This window comes from Trichomycterus rosablanca, chromosome 27 (genome assembly GCF_030014385.1).
Source record: "Trichomycterus rosablanca isolate fTriRos1 chromosome 27, fTriRos1.hap1, whole genome shotgun sequence".
Classification (NCBI taxonomy): domain Eukaryota; kingdom Metazoa; phylum Chordata; class Actinopteri; order Siluriformes; family Trichomycteridae; genus Trichomycterus; species Trichomycterus rosablanca.
In genome coordinates, this window is record NC_086014.1 from 11,717,055 (window position 1) to 11,736,588 (window position 19,534).

Consider the following 19,534-nt stretch of genomic DNA (forward strand, 5'->3'; position numbering starts at 1 on the left):
ACTAACCCTCATTTCTATTTGAATAACTAATGATCCACCTTTGAAATTGTTGAGCATACTAATATTTTGACAATTCCACTCTCTGGTTTATAATCCTAATGGGGGAAGATTATTAAGATAAGATAAAATAAGATAAGATAAGATAGCCTTTTATTATCCCACGAAAAACACTGTCAAATAGGAGGTGATAAAAACCAGTGCAGTGCGCCACCTTGTGGAAAATTAATCCTAACGGGGGAAATTTACAGCGTTACAGCAGCTTTCAAGAATATAAAAATAAAAAATACAAAGTGTTTACACATATGTTAAGAAGTAAAAAGTAAGAATATGTAAAAAAATTACAAATATATAAACAGTATTTTTAAAGAAAGTTAACCAAATATTGCAGTTATTTATTGCACAAAGTACAATAATAAATAATAAATAATATTTACATTTAATAAATGGCTCACACTAGGGCGTAGCCAAATAACTTCAATGATGCGCCTTCAATGAATGACTCTCTCCACCAGGTGGCGCACTGCACCTCAATGATGCACCTTCAATAAATGACTCTCTCCACCAGGTGGCGCACTGCACCTCAATGATGCGCCTTCAATGAATGACTCTCTCCACCAGGTGGCGCACTGCACTGGTTTTATCACCGCCTATCTGACAGCGTTTTTTGTGACGCCCGGGTGGCGCAGCGCAGTGGTGCACCAATCTCGGCTGTCGACTTACCCAAGTCGGACGTTCACACAAGAAACGCCACGGACGCGTATGAGAGGGGAACTCCTAAAGGCCCCTCTCATACGCAGAGGTCTTCCCCTCTCACTCTCTCCTGCGCGCGTTTTCCGCGCACAGGTCAGTGTGGGAGGACCGGGCCACTTTCGCTCCCAGCATCAAAAACTACAGCGCCTCTTGCTGATGACAACATTGCTCAGTTACATCAACATGAGAAAAAAAAAAAACATTTATTACTTCGTTAATTAACTAAAACTTATATAATTAGATAGATATGTATTGCTTTTCTCTTACCTCACCCACTATTTGTGCTGTTGCCGCCACACTTTGTCCATTTTTTGGATGATCCTGTGTTCTACCCGAACACCACCACACATCAGGCTGCACATCTGTGCAGAAACATCATACATAAACATAATACACGTGATCATTCACATTAAACACAATATGACACTCATCGAACATCTGTGTACGTTCCTCTATTTCTCAACAGCTCTCCACTATAGCTAATATTGTTAGACAGAGTGACAGCCTTATCAGATCTGTGCAGAACAGTGATCAAGTCTACTTACGATGCCATTATGCACACTGAAGCCCGACTGGTACTTGAGGTCAGCTCTCTTAATGACAACAGTATGCTGCTCATAATGTTCAGCTTCACCTGAAAGCCTGAAAAGTATACATCGATTAAATCACACTCGACATCCTGAGAAACATGATTTTACTTACATGTCAACAAACAAAACACAACATTAAACCGACCTTAATGATTGTGGTGGAGTAAACACAGATGGACTCCAAACAATACTAGTCTGATTATATATATATTACATATGTAGTATTCTTATAGTAGTACTAGTAGTGCTTTTGATATCCCATGTTGCTCTCTGCTGAAGCTCAGGTGAACATAATAATCGTGTGATTGGTAGTAAGAATCTAAATACTGCGCATGTAAACTCAGACCACATCACTTCATTAGCACTCACTTACTCTTAGATTCGTGTAGGACGTGAAAATATCCAGTTTGAACTTAATTTTAATCAAAACTAAACTCTGGTACAAACATCACAAACACGATCCACTACACCTGCGTGAAACTACCTAAACAGTCTGACGTCACACACACCTGTACCAGAATGGCATTTCAAACTAAAAGTCCCAAGGGCTCTATACATCCATATACAAATATCCTTTTATTCTTTTTTCTTTCTTAAATATCAGGATTATATTGGTGGCGCAGACAAATGATTTTAATGCTTTACAGTTTTAGTCCATCAAGAAATTTGCATAAAAGCCCTGCCGGCTGCTTATAATTACTTTCACCACAAGAGGGCGCACTTCATTTGTTTTTACGACCTGCTATGAGAGCACATCTCGTATAGCTCGGATGGTGCAGCGGTCTAAGGGACTAGTGCTACACTGTGGAGTGTTTCAAGTCGAGGGTTCGAGACCCAGTGACCCAAAAGTGAGTTGCGGACCCTGTCACATTAACTGTATATTAAAACAAGTGAGCTTATTGATTTGACTTATTATTAGCTTCACTGGTTTTTATGACCTCCTATCAGAGCATATTTCACGTTGTTGGATGGTGCAGCGGTCTAAGGCACTAGTGCTACTGTTTGAACTCCAGGGTTCGAGACCCAGTGACCCAAAGCAAATGTCAGTTGAGGAATTAAATCACAGGGACCCTATCATATATATTAAAACAAGTGAGCTTATCTTATTTTCTTAATGCCTATTGACTTGACTTCCTTGGTTTTTATGACCTCCTACGAGAGCATATTTCGCGTTGTTTGGATGGCGTGGCAGGCTAAGGCACTAGTGCTACACTGTAGAGTGTTTGAACTCGAGACGGGTGTTGACCTGTGCGGGTGTTCGCGCTCGCCGCAAGGCGATGAAGGAGTACGGGGTCATCGCACGGACACAGGGATCACTGTGTGCCTTTTTTTTTGTATTTATGCACTTTCTCCCTTTTTATCTCCCAATTTTAGATCAGTCAATTACTCTTCCTCTGCTGAAGACCCCGATTGCGTCACAGGCACCACAGTCTTATCCGCCCATACCTCAGTAGATTCACACCCTGTTCTTTAATGGTCAGGACCCTCACAGGACCACCACAGAGCAGGTATTATTTAGGTGGTGGATCATTCTCAGCACTGCAGTGACACTGACATGGTGGTGGTGTGTTAGTGTGTGTTGTGCTGGTATGAGTGGATCAGACACAGCAGCGCTGCTGGAGTTTTTAAACACCGTGTCCACTCACTGTCCAACACTCCAACCAATGAAACTAATAATTTGTAGATGTAAAGTCAGAGACGATCGCTCATCTATTGCTGCTGTTTGAGTCGGTCATCTTCTAGAGCTTCATCAGTGGTCACAGGACGCTGCCCACAGGTGCTGTTGGCTGGATGTTTTTGGTTGGTGGACTATTCTCAGTCCAGCAGTGACAGTGAGGTGTTTAAAAACTCCATCAGCACTGCTGTGTCTTATCCACTCATACCAGCATATGCGATATGCGATAGCAACACCCACAGTTAAACAGTTCAATCAGTTTTTGAAACTCTGGCGTTTAAAAAAAAAAAGAAAGAAAGAAAAGCGATACATCACAGAGCCTTCATTTTATTTCATTTCACAAAACCAAACTTTTGCAGCTACGGATTAGATTCCAGATAGATTAAATACAATTTAATGCATTAAAAGAAGAATCCCTAAAATCATAGAATTACAGAAAACTGTAGACACATTATAAAATCATACCCGTATACACACAGGAGCAATCAGAATGAGAAACCCTTTATCCTGTTTGTTCATTTTGGTAGATGTGTTTCAATGTGGCCAGTCACATTTCCATGGGTTTGACGACGGCGGTTTAAGACACTTCCCCAGCTTCTCACACCCAGGAGGAGCCCAGTTCTGTTAAACCAAAAATAAAACCACATTAAGAAACATCAGTTTATATTCCTTAGCTGCACGCATTCAGTTTAAAACACTGAGCTCGCCTACAAAGCCAAAAATGGACCAGCCCCAAGCTACCTCTGTGGTCTAAATAAACCCCACTCTGTACTAGATTACTGAAATGTTTACTATGGAAGCTCTTCTGGATAAGAGCGTCTGCTGAATGCCGAAAATGTAAATGTACTGTAAAATGTACCCCTGCTTGCTTAAGAGTATACAAAATAGACACTTGGGGTCAGTATTGGCACATCAAAGTTTTCTGCAGCTGAAGCCAGACTTGGTCTGCTTGGCATCGTCATAATTAATAAACTGTACCTATAAACTGTATCTAGAGTCAACCATAAGACCATGGAAGAACAGGCCAAACTCCACAGACAGTGACCCAAAGCAAGGATCAGTTGTGACCTTGTCACATACATTAAGACAGGTTAACGTATCTTATAATTAGTACAACCCGTAGGCTGAAGGTGAAACAAAAAGGCGAATATAAAATGTACAGATGTACTGTAGGTCTCACCATTTCGGCCAGATCGCACATGTTCAGCTGCGGCTCTCCCGGCTCCAGCTCCTTCTTGTGCTGCTCCACTATTGGAGTGATCAGCTTTAGAACGGCCTGATACTCATCAGAAAGGACACTGAGAAAAGAAGAACGATGAAGAAACATGAATACTAAATGAGGGCCATCGCGCCGAGCCATCGATTCATCTACATACATACACAGCTGTCCTCTTCAAGGGAGTCAAGGACACTCGAAGCATTGCTCCCAATAACACCCCTCCCCCCAAACACAGTCGAGTGAACAGTTACACTCTTGACATGAACAGAAAGGTTAGAAAACGACTCGTCACACAATAATAGAGGAGACGGTCCTTCACGAAGCTTCCTGTCTTAACATATACATTAGCTACATGTATGATTCATGATGGCAGTAGGCTTAAATCTAATGCTTCACATGCATTCAGTCATCATCACACTGGAGAATTTTGGAAGAGATTCTGACTTAAATGTACATTTTAGTCAATCGGAAAGGCCCTACTATAGCAGAGCTACGGAGCTAGACCACCAGGGAAATATTACCAATATATCCCTGTTGGTTGTTTCGGTGGATAAATAGAATGTGTGCATCTAATACTGTGGCATGGAATACGACTCAAACTAATAATAGAAGCAGTAGTATAACAGTATATACAATTACATTACGCACTAATGTTACAAATGTTAATTAACTGCTTGAACCTGGTGGTTTGGGGACAGGACAAGGAACAAACCTGGATCAGGACAACACACACTCGACCATTCACAAACTCAGAGCATTTAGGTCAAGTGAGCCTGGTGTGTTCTAGTGTAGGTGGCTCGGTGGGTAGCACTGTAACCTCACAGCAAGAAGGTTCCCAGGTGGAGCGGTCCGGGTTCTATCTGTGTGGAGTTAGCATGTTCCCCCTGGGTCTGCAGACCAAAGACATGTAGTGAGGTGAACTGGAGATACAAAATCTTCCGTGATTGTGTTAGAGATGAAAGACTTGAACTGTGTGTAAAACATGACGTTAAAATCCCAATAAAATAAATAAATAAACATGACAGATCCCATACATCATCCTTGAAATACAAAGCTGACCAGCAATATACATCGATGCATTATTTGACACAAGAAATATCCATGTGAACACACGTGTAAACAAAGCATCGACACACCAAAGACTCATTAATGCTACACGCCCACGACCCCCTGCTGCTTTTTGAGCCACTCTCCAAAGGACCGGTTGAGTTAATAGGCTCCTCGGAGCACGGCTGTGTTTGAAAGAGACACACACACACACACACACACACAGATATCACCACAGCAATTATACCCTTAATACACTGGCAGCATGCACCTGTGTCAGCGCCACGTTCTGATTGGCCCCTGGGGAGTTCCTGTGCGAGGTTAAGGGTCGATTAGCGTAATAACCCCGAGCTCGGTCCGCATCACACCTTCCCTCCCTGTGCTCCAGCACTCCCCCGACGGAGCACGGCCTTCCACCGCACACCGACACCTGCTCCTCTTCCTATGAAGGAGGCAATCCTAATGCAACCTCACTGTCCGGTTTGCTAACCGAACTATTAAGCCAACTTGCTAACACTGTTTTGGTCAAGTTAGTTTCTGGGCATATAGTGCACAATTTATTGTAGATCAATAATTAATACCGGCGTGTTTATTTATGCCAAGTGTCCGGGCGAACAATGAAAAGTGCTCCGTTAGCACCGTACGATTTCCCTGCCGCAACCGCAGCGGCATAAATTAGAATAACACTGCATACAAATGCAGGCTTTTGATTTATAATGCATGGCACTCGGGGGGCACGGGTATTGCTCAGGTGTCACCACACTGATTAGTGACTCACAACCCCCTGCCTCAAAAAAAACAAAAAAAACCAACTTGTTCACACAAAAATTATTCTATTTTGCAAGGCTAACATGCACACGTAAGTGCCTACATGAACAAAAGACATTTAAAACAGCACACACACACACACACACAGGGTAGAAGAGGGGAATATTGGGCTGAAGAGACAATCGAATACCTCTGCCCTGTCTCTCTCTGGGTGGAAATTGAGCAATTCATTCGGGACTATCGATTGGAGAAGTGAAACGTCGGCGTGCTGCAGATGAGGCCCGGGCTGCTGCCGGCGTTAGCGTCTGCCGCGGGGTGACAGAACCGCCGCACGTACGTGTGCATCCAGGGATCGACTTCGGGGAGAAATTTCACCGGTAATTTATTCTAGTTAGTGAGCCTTTATTTACCCGTGGTGCTAATGCCCATTTATCATTCAAACCATATCCATAAGTGGCATTGTGATACCAGTTATAATTACAGCCTGAGGTGAAAGGTGGTGGCAAAGCAGTACGTTTATAATTATATAAATAAGGTTAATCATTTGGGTTTAATTAAAGGGAAGGGGGCATTTTTGAGGATGTAACTTTTCTGGAAAGGCTTGTGTGAAACGTCATGGCTTTTTACAAGATTTTTGGAGGTTGTCTAACCAAAAAGGTGACCAGAGATTGCAATCAGAATTCTGTGTGAGACTCAGGAGTTTCTCCACATCAATTTTATTATATTAAAACTCACATTTTGGGGGATTTAACAGACATTTATACCCAAAGGAACATTTAAGACCACATACAATGCTAACACTTCAGGGTTAGGAGTGACTTATCCATTCACACGGTCATGGGCAATTTTGTATCTCCAATTCACCTTATTGCACGTCTTTGGACTGTGGGAGGACACCAGAGCTCCCAGTTGAAACCCACACAGACACTGGGAGAACATGCAAACTCTACACAGAAAGGACCCTGACCACTCAACCCCAGGACCTTCTTGCTGTCAGGCGACAGTGCAACCCACCGAGCCATGTGTTGGTGAGTTCTACATGATGTGTGTTGGGCGCTGAGCTCTTTTTTGAATGTGATATCTAGAGACGGTCCATGTTGATCTGAACTATGTGTTTATGACATTAGCAGTGTTCTGATGTGGCGTATTGTTCTATGCTGGGTTCACTAGTTTTAGGAAGTCATGGACCGTCAGAACTGGAGGTGTGTGTGTGTGTGTGTGTGTGTGTGTGTGTTCAGTCAGGCTCTACATCATCTTAAGTGGCTCTTTAGGTGAGGACAGAGATTAATGAGTACTGAGAGCTTGAGCAGAAAATGTGGAGAGAAAGAAGGAACAAGAGGGCAAAACAAAGAGAGAAAGGGGGGATAAGAAAGACACCCCCACCACCACACACACCTCCTAAACTAATACACACTGCAGGAATGGTGAGGGTTAAAGTGTGCCACACCAAGAACGTTCTCTGAAAGCTGAATAAATTTTGCAGCGCTCCACACAGCTATTGATTTCTTCAGAGAATCTCTTTTCTCGCCCCAACCCGGTCCAGTCGAGCAAAAAAGGGGACGGAGAGATCAATAGCAACATTAATGTTTAATTATTCCATTTCGCTCTGAGAGACTGAGGAAGAATTTGGAAGGGAGGAGGGTGTGGCAGAGGATAAAAATGAAACGAAAGAAAGGGGAGAGGACAAGGAGGAAGGACAAATAAGGGAAAGAGAAAAGACGACGGCCAAGAGACGTATTTTATCACAAGATAAAAGAACAAATGCTGACCGAGTGTGAGAGAAAGTAAACAGATAAATAAAAAAAATCATCTAGGTGAACGTGTGCCATGAAGAACCACACAGAGAGGCCGGGGCGATTCAACAGCCTGAGGGCAGAAGGACTGATCCTACTAAATACAAGCACATAAAGGCAGATCGAGTCGACTCGATAAACACACAGAGCTGAGGCCAAAACCGCCTCTCGTCTGCACACCGCTACTCCTTCTGTCTCATAGATATTACATGCCGCACTATACCTGTACTGCATCTAATATTAGCTTGTTTCACCCTAATCAGCCACGTCTAATAGTCACAACCAAACGTCTGTCATGACTGCAGTTATACTCTACACTACAATACAAGTAGGTACAAAGTTGTTTCCAAATAACCCATTCTTTGTATCATCTGACCACAAAACAAGTATTTTCAGAGCTTCGGTTACATGTAGACAGCCTCCACTCCCATGCAAATCTGGATTTAATGGTTCTTGGACTAGCTCTGACTATCCAGACTGATTTCCACTCGTCATAAGGCTCGTTTGGGAGCTGGGGTCAGGGCACAGGGTCAGCCGTTGTACGGCACCCCTGGAGTCGAGGGCCCAACGGTGGCTGAATGGCAAATCTGGGATTCAAACTCTCAGCCTTTCAATCGATAGCCCAAAGCTCTATCCACTAGGCTACCACCGTCCCTAGAAACACTGACCACAGACAATCGTTCATACAAAGAATATCATATTCTTGACTTCTGCCTTAATGGATGATTCATTTGCATTTGAAGTCAAGGATTCTCCAACTCGAGCTAAATTCTCATATTAAAACTAAGGATTTTATGGCTTAACAATTCTCTGACCTAAGCCATGCCACGCCGATTTGTCTTGCGCGTTTATCAGGCGTCCTCGACGAGCGCAGATGATAATCCATAAGGTGCTATTTGCAATCACAAAAAGGGCCGTTTAATCAGCTTCCCTCGGAGCGCGCAGATCAATCCGGCTCTGTATCGATTAGACAGATCCAGCCCCCCTCTCCTCCTCCTCCCCTCCTCTCATGTGCAGCGGCGGGCCGAGGCAGACGAACCAGTCACGGGGTGAAACCAGTGACTGCTTCTGTTACCTGCTACTGCACCGATGCAATTTAATTAGTGTTAGATAAGACGCTCAGAGGGCCAAAAGCCAATACGTACAGTACGCTGCAAGAAACTAGAATAGATTTCCCTCTCACACCGAATAAAGCTGCATCTTACAAACAACACTCTTATTAGTTGTGTCCTAGGATGCTATTAATCTCGGACCCCAAACAGGTCAATTACTAATACGGACTTTCAAATGTTGCTGACACCGAGTTTGTTGGACTTTAGATTTCAAACTCATGGCCATTGATATGGCATATTCCTTCGTAAGTATACCAGTGTCCACCCTTTTAGAAATACTTTCCTTAAAAGTGGGTCATACTGGATCATACTACATGTTCCAATTCAGACCAAACCTTACAAACGTACTTAAATAACTCCCGATTACAAGAGATCAAGTTGTATAGTGTGAACAGAACACTTTGAAACTGATCTGAACAAGTCGTGTAGTCGTTAGCGTTAGTCTTGGCCAGTCTGTGCCATCATTATATCAGGAGATATAATGATGCCATTTAGTTTTTCTTTCTGTGCATAAAAGAGTACTGTGATGATTTATAATTATATAGACTATATGGGCACTAGTATAGTATACTTTATAAAATCAGCGATATACAAAACTGTACGCTTTCAGTCAACACGACTCGTCTTCCTTCCACTGTACACATAATAAGGTTCATAAAGACATGGCTTGATGGGTTTACTGTGAAGAAACCCCAGTGGCCTGCACAAAGCCCTGACCTCAACCCCATTAAAAGCCTTTACGCTTAATCGGAACATCAGTTGCGAGCCAAATCTTCTCATCCAACATCAGTACTTGACCTCACTAAAGCTTTTGTGACCCAATTGAACTTATGGAAATCTTTGCCAGAAGATTGGAGGCGATTATTGCTGCACAGGGGGATTCAACTACAAAAATTACTGCCCATGTTTTTAGAATAACAGGCTATCTACGAGGGTATTTCCTATTTATTTTGGGTTGCTCAAAAAGTAAACTACTCTGTCCTTGGAAGCAAAGTCTTACCTGATAGGGTATTTCTCTCCGGGGTCCCGTCCGAGATGGAAGATGAGTGGCTGCATGGTGTGTTCCTGCTGGGTGTGATTAGTAACCCCGGGAACCTCCTGACCAGGACAGAAGTTGATTCCCTGTGTGAGAGGAGAGCGGAAAATCGTTTGTATGGTAATCACACGAACCCCGAGGGAGTTCTGAGGTATCGGAATGGAAACTGAGATTCTAAAGTCAGTCTGTGGGGTAGCGTAAATGTTATTTGAGGGTTCAGCAGAACCTAGAAGAAATACTTGTCATAGTGATAGTTTCTAATCAGTGCTTTAGAACACGAAATGTAACGAGCTTGAGGCAGAACAAGACAAGAAAAATCAATAACGCTGCAGGCTAGGCTCCTGCTTTGCCTTGGCTTTTTAAATCGCAGTCTACAATGAAGACAATATAGATGGATGACATGGATTACGTTACAGATTGTGCAATACATAACCATCAGATATTGATATTATAAATAACAAATAATCAAAGCATGATTGATTACCAGACAGTAACAACTGGCAATTTTATACCAGTATAAGCACTATTTAATTCCTGTCACGGCACTCGGTTGTCAAAAAGATCTAGTGGTGGCAGTTGTAGCTTAGTGGTCAAGATACTGACCTAGTGATCTGAAGGTTAGCAGTTCAAGCCCCACCACTGCCAGGTTGGCACTGTTGGGCCCTTGAGCAAGACCCTTAACCCTCAATTGCTTAGATACGTATACTGTCAGAACTGTAAGTCGCTTTGGATAAAAGCGTCTGCTAAATGACAAATACGTAACTGTCAATATTTTACTAGCCCCGTAATAGACCGCAGATATCCAGGCATCTACACAGACATGACCGGCTAAGTCTAGGAGAAAAAGGGGTGGCAAATGCCTTACGATGGACTGGCACCCTGTCCGGGGTTTTCCTTCCTCGTGCCCAGTGTTTCTCAGAAAACAATTCAACATTTTATATTTTTAAAAGGATGAACTGTGAATCAAATTGGGATTTTTAGGAGGATTTTTAAGAATTTGGTTTCTGTATACTATATTATTGTTATATTTTTACCATATTCAGTTAAGTACACATGTATGCCATACAGTTATTCGGGTCTATTGAGACAGCCTCAGGCGAGGCGAGGCGAGGCGAGGCAAAGCGAGATGACCCTGACGACTTGCTCTTGAGGAGAGATTCAATTAAGAGTTGTGATGGATGGAGAGATGCAGTGGAAACATCGATAATTTCTTGTGTATATGAACAGATTACACCCCCTATCACTGCATACAGACCAGCACTGTGCCACACAGTGTGTGTCGGTGTGTGTGTGTATGTGCTCTTTCTGTACAGTACATTGCTTTGGGCTAGTGTGATGTCTTTTGTTTGGCAAAACTGCAGGGTTTCTGTGTGTGTGTGTGTGTGTGTGAGTGTTCATGCATTTATATGCGCGTGTGAGTGTGTATGTTGTGTCACATCAGGAGGTTAGAAGAGTGCTCTCAATATTTTAGAGTTCTCCGCATGAGCATGCTGTAGTGTAGGGAGGAGGAGATAAATGCAGAGGCGCACACACACACACACACACACAGTTCAGCAGTTCAGTCCCCTGTGATGTGCGCTCCACACTTACTCTTTGTCTTTTTTTTCCTCACTGTGAACCAGGGGGCATCCAACAACCACAATCCCTGTAGACTGAAGAAGAAAACCCAAGCCTGAACCAGAGAAGAGGCTGCAGCTCGAGCTATTAATAATACAGCAACCACACGCCTCTGTGCTGCTGAAAAGCGTTATTGAACTTTTACACCCCAACACAAAACATTGAAATAAAATGCTGTTTAAATCCACTCACTAACAAAAAGAATTACTACGTGTAATACTTATAACAATGTATATATGTATATATATAGGTACACCAGTCTAACACTTAGTAGGTTCCCCACGGGAAGTGCTATATATGTATGTGTATATATACACAGTATACACCGATCAGCCATAACATTAAAACCACCTCCTTGTTTCTATACTCACTGTTCATTTGATCAGCTCCACTTACCATATAGGAGCACTTTGTAGTTCTACAATTACTGACTGTAGTCCATCTGTTTCTCTACATACCTTTTTAACCTGCTTTCACCCTGTTCTTCAATGGTCAGGACCCCCACAGGACCACCACAGAGCAGGTATTATTTAGGTGGTGGATCATTCTCAGCACTGCAGTGACACTGACATGGTGGTGGTGTGTTAGTGTGTGTTGTGCTGGTATGTGTGGATAAGTTTTTAAATACCGTGTCCACTCACTGTCCACTCCGTTACACACTTCTACCTAGTCGGTCCACCTTGTAGATGTCAAGTCAGAGACCATCGCTCATCTTTTGCTGCCGTTTGAGTCGGTCATCTTCCACACCTTCATCAGTGGTCACAGGACGCTGCCCACGGGGCGCTGATAGCTGGATATTTTTGGTTGGTGGACACAACCACCATGTCAGTGTCACTGCAGTGCCGAGAATGAATAATACCTGCTCTGTGGGGGTCCTGACCATTGAAGAACAGCATGAAAGGGGGCTAACAAAGCATGCACAGAAACAGATGGACTACAGTCAGTAATTGTAGAACTACAGAGTGCTTCTATATGGTAAGTGGAGCTGATGAAATTGACAGTAAGTGTAGAAACAAGGAGGTGGTTTTAATGTTATGGCTGATCGGTGTATATACATACACGTACCACTTTCTCACAGCAAGTACTAGAAGGCAAAATCTTACGGAAAATGTGGTGTGATTTGATCGTCTATATAACTGGCTTTTGGGTTTGCACCAGTGCCACCCACCATAAACCATTTTCCTATTCCATTATTACCCTCTCCAAGCTCTGACTGGAAAGAGCATCGGATGCAAAGCACTTATTCTGTGAAATTTCTCATTTCGCACTTCACTGACCCTCCTAGGCTTTTGAGCGGAACGCACCGGCATGACTGATACTATTAAGCCATCATTTTAACCACGTTTAAAGAGCAAAGAAACAAGGAGGAAAATCCCGACTGTTTTAAAAAGACTCGACATGCACAGAATAACATGCTCTAACATCATCCGTGATCGCGCAAATCGATTTTGAACGCGTAGCTCCTTAGAATTTTGACAGGTCAAGCAAAGCTGCAGTTCAGGGGTCGGGAAGCACGCTTGAATTCTGGATCCAGCTCAGACAAAGCCCCAAAATACTTATTAACCGCGAGGTCTCCGTTCCAAGCGTCCTCCACCCGCGCTGGCAATCGATAGACAGCTCGCAGGCAATCAGCCACCATTATTTGTGAAGTTCCACTTCAGTTCACACAGGCTGATAAAGAAGGTGGCTATTGATTCAGCGGTGCTCCAGGAGAGGGCAATTTAAGCGGCCGATGGGGCATAAAACAAACTCGGAGAAGAAAAGCCCGAGGACGCGGCTGTGTCAGGGGTCTACGTGTTGAGTGGCATTCTTAAGTAGTACACTACTTTTCTATTCGCTTTCAAAAGCTTGGGGTGTAAAGGATGGTACTGATAGATGAAGAATGCTCACTGAAGTGTAGAACTCCATGTATGTACGTAGATAATCCTTCAAATTACTCGGTTCAGGTGTAGTACTGCCCCTTCGCATCTATGGCACCCACCCACATAAAGCTGAAGTACTTCTGACTATATACTGATGCAGTATGTAGTAAGTTTGAAGTATATAGGGCAGAGGTAGCTCAGCGGTTATGGTGCTGGACTAGTAATCAAAACATTGCCAGATTAAGTCCCACCGCTACTATGGTGCCACTGTTGGCCACATACAGATATATTTATATTATATTATGGCATTTAGCAGACGCTTTTATCCAAAGTGACTTACAGAAGTGTGACAGTATAATGTCTAAGCAACTGAAAGTTAAGGGCCTTGCTCAAGGGCCCAACAGTGACCACCTGGCAGTGGTGGGGCTTGAACCAGTGACGTTTTGATTACTAATCCAGAACCTTAACTGCCGGGCTACAACTATATGTATCAAGCAAGTGCTAGTGTATACTTCAAACTGCACCAGTATACATACAGGTCCTTCTCAAAAAATTAGCATATTGTGATAAAGTTCATTATTTTCCATAATGTAATGATAAAAATTTAACTTTCATATATTTTAGATTCATTGCACACCAACTGAAATATTTCAGGTCTTTTATTGTTTTAATACTGATGATTTTGGCATACAGCTCATGAAAACCCAAAATTCCTATCTCAAAAAATTAGCATATCATGAAAAGGTTCTCTAAACGAGCTATTAACCTAATCATCTGAATCAACGAATTAACTCTAAACACCTGCAAAAGATTCCTGAGGCTTTTAAAAACTCCCAGCCTGGTTCATTACTCAAAACTGCAATCATGGGTAAGACTGCCGACCTGACTGCTGTCCAGAAGGCCATCATTGACACCCTCAAGCAAGAGGGTAAGACACAGAAAGAAATTTCTGAACGAATAGGCTGTTCCCAGAGTGCTGTATCAAGGCACCTCAGTGGGAAGTCTGTGGGAAGGAAAAAGTGTGGCAGAAAACGCTGCACAACGAGAAGAGGTGACCGGACCCTGAGGAAGATTGTGGAGAAGGGCCGATTCCAGACCTTGGGGGACCTGCGGAAGCAGTAGACTGAGTCTGGAGTAGAAACATCCAGAGCCACCGTGCACAGGTGTGTGCAGGAAATGGGCTACAGGTGCCGCATTCCCCAGGTCAAGCCACTTTTGAACCAGAAACAGCAGCACTGGACTGTTGCTCAGTGGTCCAAAGTACTGTTTTCGGATTAAAGCAAATTTTGCATGTCATTCGGAAATCAAGGTGCCAGAGTCTGGAGGAAGACTGGGGAGAAGGAAATGCCAAAATGCCTGAAGTCCAGTGTCAAGTACCCACAGTCAGTGATGGTCTGGGGTGCCATGTCAGCTGCTGGTGTTGGTCCACTGTGTTTTATCAAGGGCAGGGTCAATGCAGCTAGCTATCAGGAGATTTTGGAGCACTTCATGCTTCCATCTGCTGAAAAGCTTTATGGAGATGAAGATTTCATTTTTCAGCACGACCTGGCACCTGCTCACAGTGCCAAAACCACTGGTGAATGGTTTACTGACCATGGTATTACTGTGCTCAATTGGCCTGCCAACTCTCCTGACCTGAACCCCATAGAGAATCTGTGGGATATTGTGAAGAGAAAGTTGAGAGACACAAGACCCAACACTCTGGATGAGCTTAAGGCCGCTATCGAAGCATCCTGGGCCTCCATAACACCTCAGCAGTGCCACAGGCTGATTGCCTCCGTGCCACGCCGCATTGAAGCAGTCATTTCTGCAAAAGGATTCCCGACCAAGTATTGAGTGCATAACTGAACATAATTATTTGAAGGTTGACTTTTTTTGTATTAAAAACACTTTTCTTTTATTGGTCGGATGAAATATGCTAATTTTTTGAGATAGGAATTTTGGGTTTTCATGAGCTGTATGCCAAAATCATCAGTATTAAAACAATAAAAGACCTGAAATATTTCAGTTGGTGTGCAATGAATCTAAAATATATGAAAGTTTAATTTTTATCATTACATTATGGAAAATAATGAACTTTATCACAATATGCTAATTTTTTGAGAAGGACCTGTACACACACACACACACACACACACACACACACACACACACACACACACACACACACATACACACACACACACACACACATACATACGTGTTTGTGTGTGTATACATGAGCAGTATATCTATTTTTTCATTTCTCACCTGGTTCAGCTCCTCCCATGAGTTCGTCCACGTCCAGTAATGTGCCTTGTAGATCCCGAACCGCACTGCCATCATCTCGTTGCCACGGTAGTAGAAAATAGGCCTGTTGAGTGTGAAATAGGATTGGTGAATTCTGGACGGCGCTGATAAGTCACCCTAAGCCGGTCTGTGTGGCCCCTGGCCCTCATCCCATTACGCATTCGGCGGAACATCTCATCTGCCCGGGTGGTCCTGCACTCCCTCGCTCTCTCTCTCTGTCCCTCTCTTATAAAAATCCAAACCCCTATAGTGAAAGTTCGCTGTGACTGACAGGGTCAACACTGTACCGTAACTGTGGTGATCACATGTTCGACCTGCCGTTCTGCATGTGTTTCTGTGAGGCTGGAGGTCTTACCTTTCCATCACTGAGCTGTTGAAGAAGGTGGAACTCAGATCCAAGCCATCGATGAACCTGTCGTTAGGAGGATCAAGGCCGGCTAGTGCTAGACTAGTAGTGAAGAGATCCATCACGCTGCCCAACTGATGGTTTACCTGAAAGGAAATTAAAAAAAGGAAAGAAGGTAGGTGTGATTGTGGTTGCTTTTTCCATTTAAACTAATTATCCAACACAAGATACCAATATTTGTTCATGACTCCCTACCTAATTGAATAATATACATTCATAGACTTAGGTGATACATTTTGCATTGGTGAGTGCCAACAAGTATTTAACCTCTTTAGTGTTTTTTTAATTTTTTTATTTAATGTATGTGCAAAGCAAATATCCACTTCTAATTAACACACACAATTGTCTTTTGACTTTGAAACATGGATATGGCAAAATGTATATGTGAAAGGGTATTCCGTAATTACTACATCAAAAATGAGAATTGATGCTCCAAATGAGCAAATTATATCTGGTCTTATTATCACGTTAAGGTGAAGAAGCTTCCGAATGTTCTCACTGACAAAACAATTAAACAACATTTAAATGGAAAAGCCACAGATTTAAAACAACCACCATAAATGCATTAGCAACATCATTCTTCCTAAATTGGTGTTTTAATAAAGGTGATACAGACGTTTTTAAACACAAATGTCCCACAATTCCTTCTGTGTGGATTTAAACAGTGTCATCAAGTGATCAGTTAAAACACACTCTAACTAGCCGAGCACACTTGTGTTTCCTACCAATGGTAAAACCAAACCTACCCCTCTGGGCCATGGTGAAATGATCTCGACCATACAGGAGCCGGCCTAGATATAAACCGGTATGGCCAGATGCATCCAGACAGACACCCACACACCCATAATACCCAACAGGAAAGCTCAATAGGAGCATCAGAAGCTCCCCAGTGATGCGCTTCTCCAGTGCTTCCTCTAATCTGCGCCGGCGTTATTATACGCCACACAAACGCCTGGGTAAATGAGGACTGAAGAGGCTGTAAGGGAATGAGGACGAAAGAGAGAGAAAAAAGAGGAGACGGGACGCGCCTGAGCCGCGGTTTTATCTCCCTCCGCCAGTCCCGGCGCTGAAAAAGCTTTATTTTATTTATAAACTTTGAACTATTTTCAGATAAAATGCCATTTTTTCGCTGTCATCCTTGATCTTTCATTCCATTCTCTCCTGAGCGGCCCTTTGAGGGAGACGGCGCACTCGCAATCAGATAGCGCTATCAACCCAGAGCAGCTGGCTGTGCCACGAGCGCACACACACACACACACACACACAAACACACAGACATGCGGTCTGCATCAGCCTCTGTGAATTGGCCTTTCTCTTCATTCACCACCAGCCAGAGTTGGCCTGGCACATTTCATTTTCTCTGCATACACATACACACACACACACACACACACACACACACACACAGTGCTAAAAAAGTACAAATCCAAAAAAACAATTAATAAAGCTGACTTCATGATACCCAGCAGCTCTTAACTAGAAGAAAAAATAGGAAAAAAACAAGACGTATTCACTTCCACAGTCTCTTCTAATTTCTTTATCCCTATTTATTTCTCTGCTTGGGTGCGTGTCTGGTAGTTATCTGAGAAGACAGGCCTGCTATCCCTGTCTAACGTACCCCAGCTCTGTAGCTCAGCTGATGAAGCCAGCATAAGCAACGGGCCCGGCAGCTCTGGGGCTGATGCTTTCCGTGTCCCTGCGTCCCTCCTTCATCCCTGTGCACACGCAGGAATGCTGAGCTGGCCTGCGTCCTCCTGCCAGCTCATTCCATCACATCACGAGCCAACAGGGTCATCTGTTGGCATTCAGTAATTGAGCCTGCCATGTTTGGAATTCGTTAAGACAGTTTGGATCTTGGATCTGCATCGTTGCTTTCCCTAGTGTGTATATATCTCATCTGTTTAGATTGTTCCATCTCCCTGTTTCAGAACAGCTAAATCAAAGCTTTATTTACATTGATTGCATGGCTGTGGTAGCAAGAAGGAGACCCAACCGACCTTCCCTCCTTTAAATACGGCTAACTGTGTCTGCTGGACGCCAGGTCAGGTCAATAGCACTGCTGAAATCTGAACTCGTGAGCTCTAACACTCTAGACTGATGCACCACAGATGGAGGAATTTTTCAATGAATTATGATTATTGACAAGATACAAGAACTTAAGGGGACAAAAGACTTCATTACAAACCTGTCCAGAAACTTTTGCAACTTTTAATTGACAGTTTCCTCGTCACTGTAAGTGTAAAGCTGATAAAATGATAGATATATGTGAAAATGCTGCCACTTGAGCTCCTAAACAAGCCCCTTTTAGGCCACATTTAAATTCTATTACATTATACTGCTCTGCCATGACGGGCTGGAGATAAACACACTCACACTCTGACCATATATGAAAAACACACTAGAAATGCAACTTGTGGTTGTGTAGCATTATGATTCGCATCCTGACACATAGTGGGACACAACAGGAAGTCGTATATCAGCGTGTCCTATTTGAGAAAAAGAAGCAGCAAAGCCTGCATATAGAAAGCTGGGTCAGGTTTGCTCTGCAGCTGCTAGGCAAACAGCATGGAACACCTGCTCGTCCTGGCACTGCCCTCCACCCCTCTCCTCCACATCCCTATCGCTCCTGAACACCTGGCACAGACTGGCTCAAACTTCTCAGCGCACCAACTTCTGCCCCCAAATCTATACAGACACACACAGGACCCACTTTCACCCCCCTTTCCTCCCCTAGTCTATCCTTTATCCCACACGCCTGGCATATTCAGATATAGAAGCCCTCATTACAGCTCAATCCAACCCCGGCAAACACGCAAACAGATTAGCCGCTTAAGACGTTCCCAATCACCCTCCGCGCTATCGCGGCGCCGCACACCCGACAGATACGAGCCAGGGGCAGAGCTTACTGCGGCCCACGGACGCCGCACCGTTCCAGATCCTCCAAAAATCCCCCCGTGTTCCGCAGAGCTGTGTCACAGCCACCCCTAATACAATTAAAAGTCATTTGCAGAACGCAAGGCTTTAACGGATTAGGGACGGTAGGCTTCCTCTCAGCCGGGAAAAAAAAGGGGGCACGGAGAACCTCAAAAGTTGTGCTGAGAAACACATCCATACATGCAGAGGAAAAATGCCCAGGGTTTTAAAAGTATCATTGTCAAAAAGGTGGAAAGCCAAGAAAGATTCCATTGAGAGGAGGGATTGAAATACAATACCTGATGAGGACGTTTATACAAATTACACCTTCAAACAATGACGTGGATTGTTTAGAGGATTACAGACTTTGTCTAGTACCTTCTCTGACTGAACCAAACTCTCTCTCTCTGTCTATATACATGTATGTGTCTATATATCTCTATCTATCTATCTACCT

At 43.5% G+C, this 19,534-nt stretch overlaps 1 protein-coding gene across 3 annotated transcripts in view; it reads right to left on the reverse strand.

The window, feature by feature from the left end:
- The window catches only part of galns (galactosamine (N-acetyl)-6-sulfatase), a 29,762-nt gene that overhangs the window by 115 nt on the left and 10,113 nt on the right, over positions 1-19,534 (reverse strand). For 2 of the 3 annotated variants that reach the window (XM_062989372.1, XM_062989371.1), the window contains exons 10-14: positions 16,114-16,250; positions 15,720-15,822; positions 9,955-10,076; positions 4,196-4,313; positions 3,322-3,636 (exon numbers count right to left, since the gene is read on the reverse strand). In XM_062989372.1, the coding sequence (XP_062845442.1) occupies positions 3,550-3,636; positions 4,196-4,313; positions 9,955-10,076; positions 15,720-15,822; positions 16,114-16,250 (567 nt within the window). In that variant the 3' untranslated portion in view covers positions 3,322-3,549. Of the gene's footprint in view, positions 1-1,022; positions 1,113-1,295; positions 1,393-3,321; positions 3,637-4,195; positions 4,314-9,954; positions 10,077-15,719; positions 15,823-16,113; positions 16,251-19,534 lie in introns of those variants that run through there. The other variant, XR_010007720.1, reaches the window with a different exon arrangement.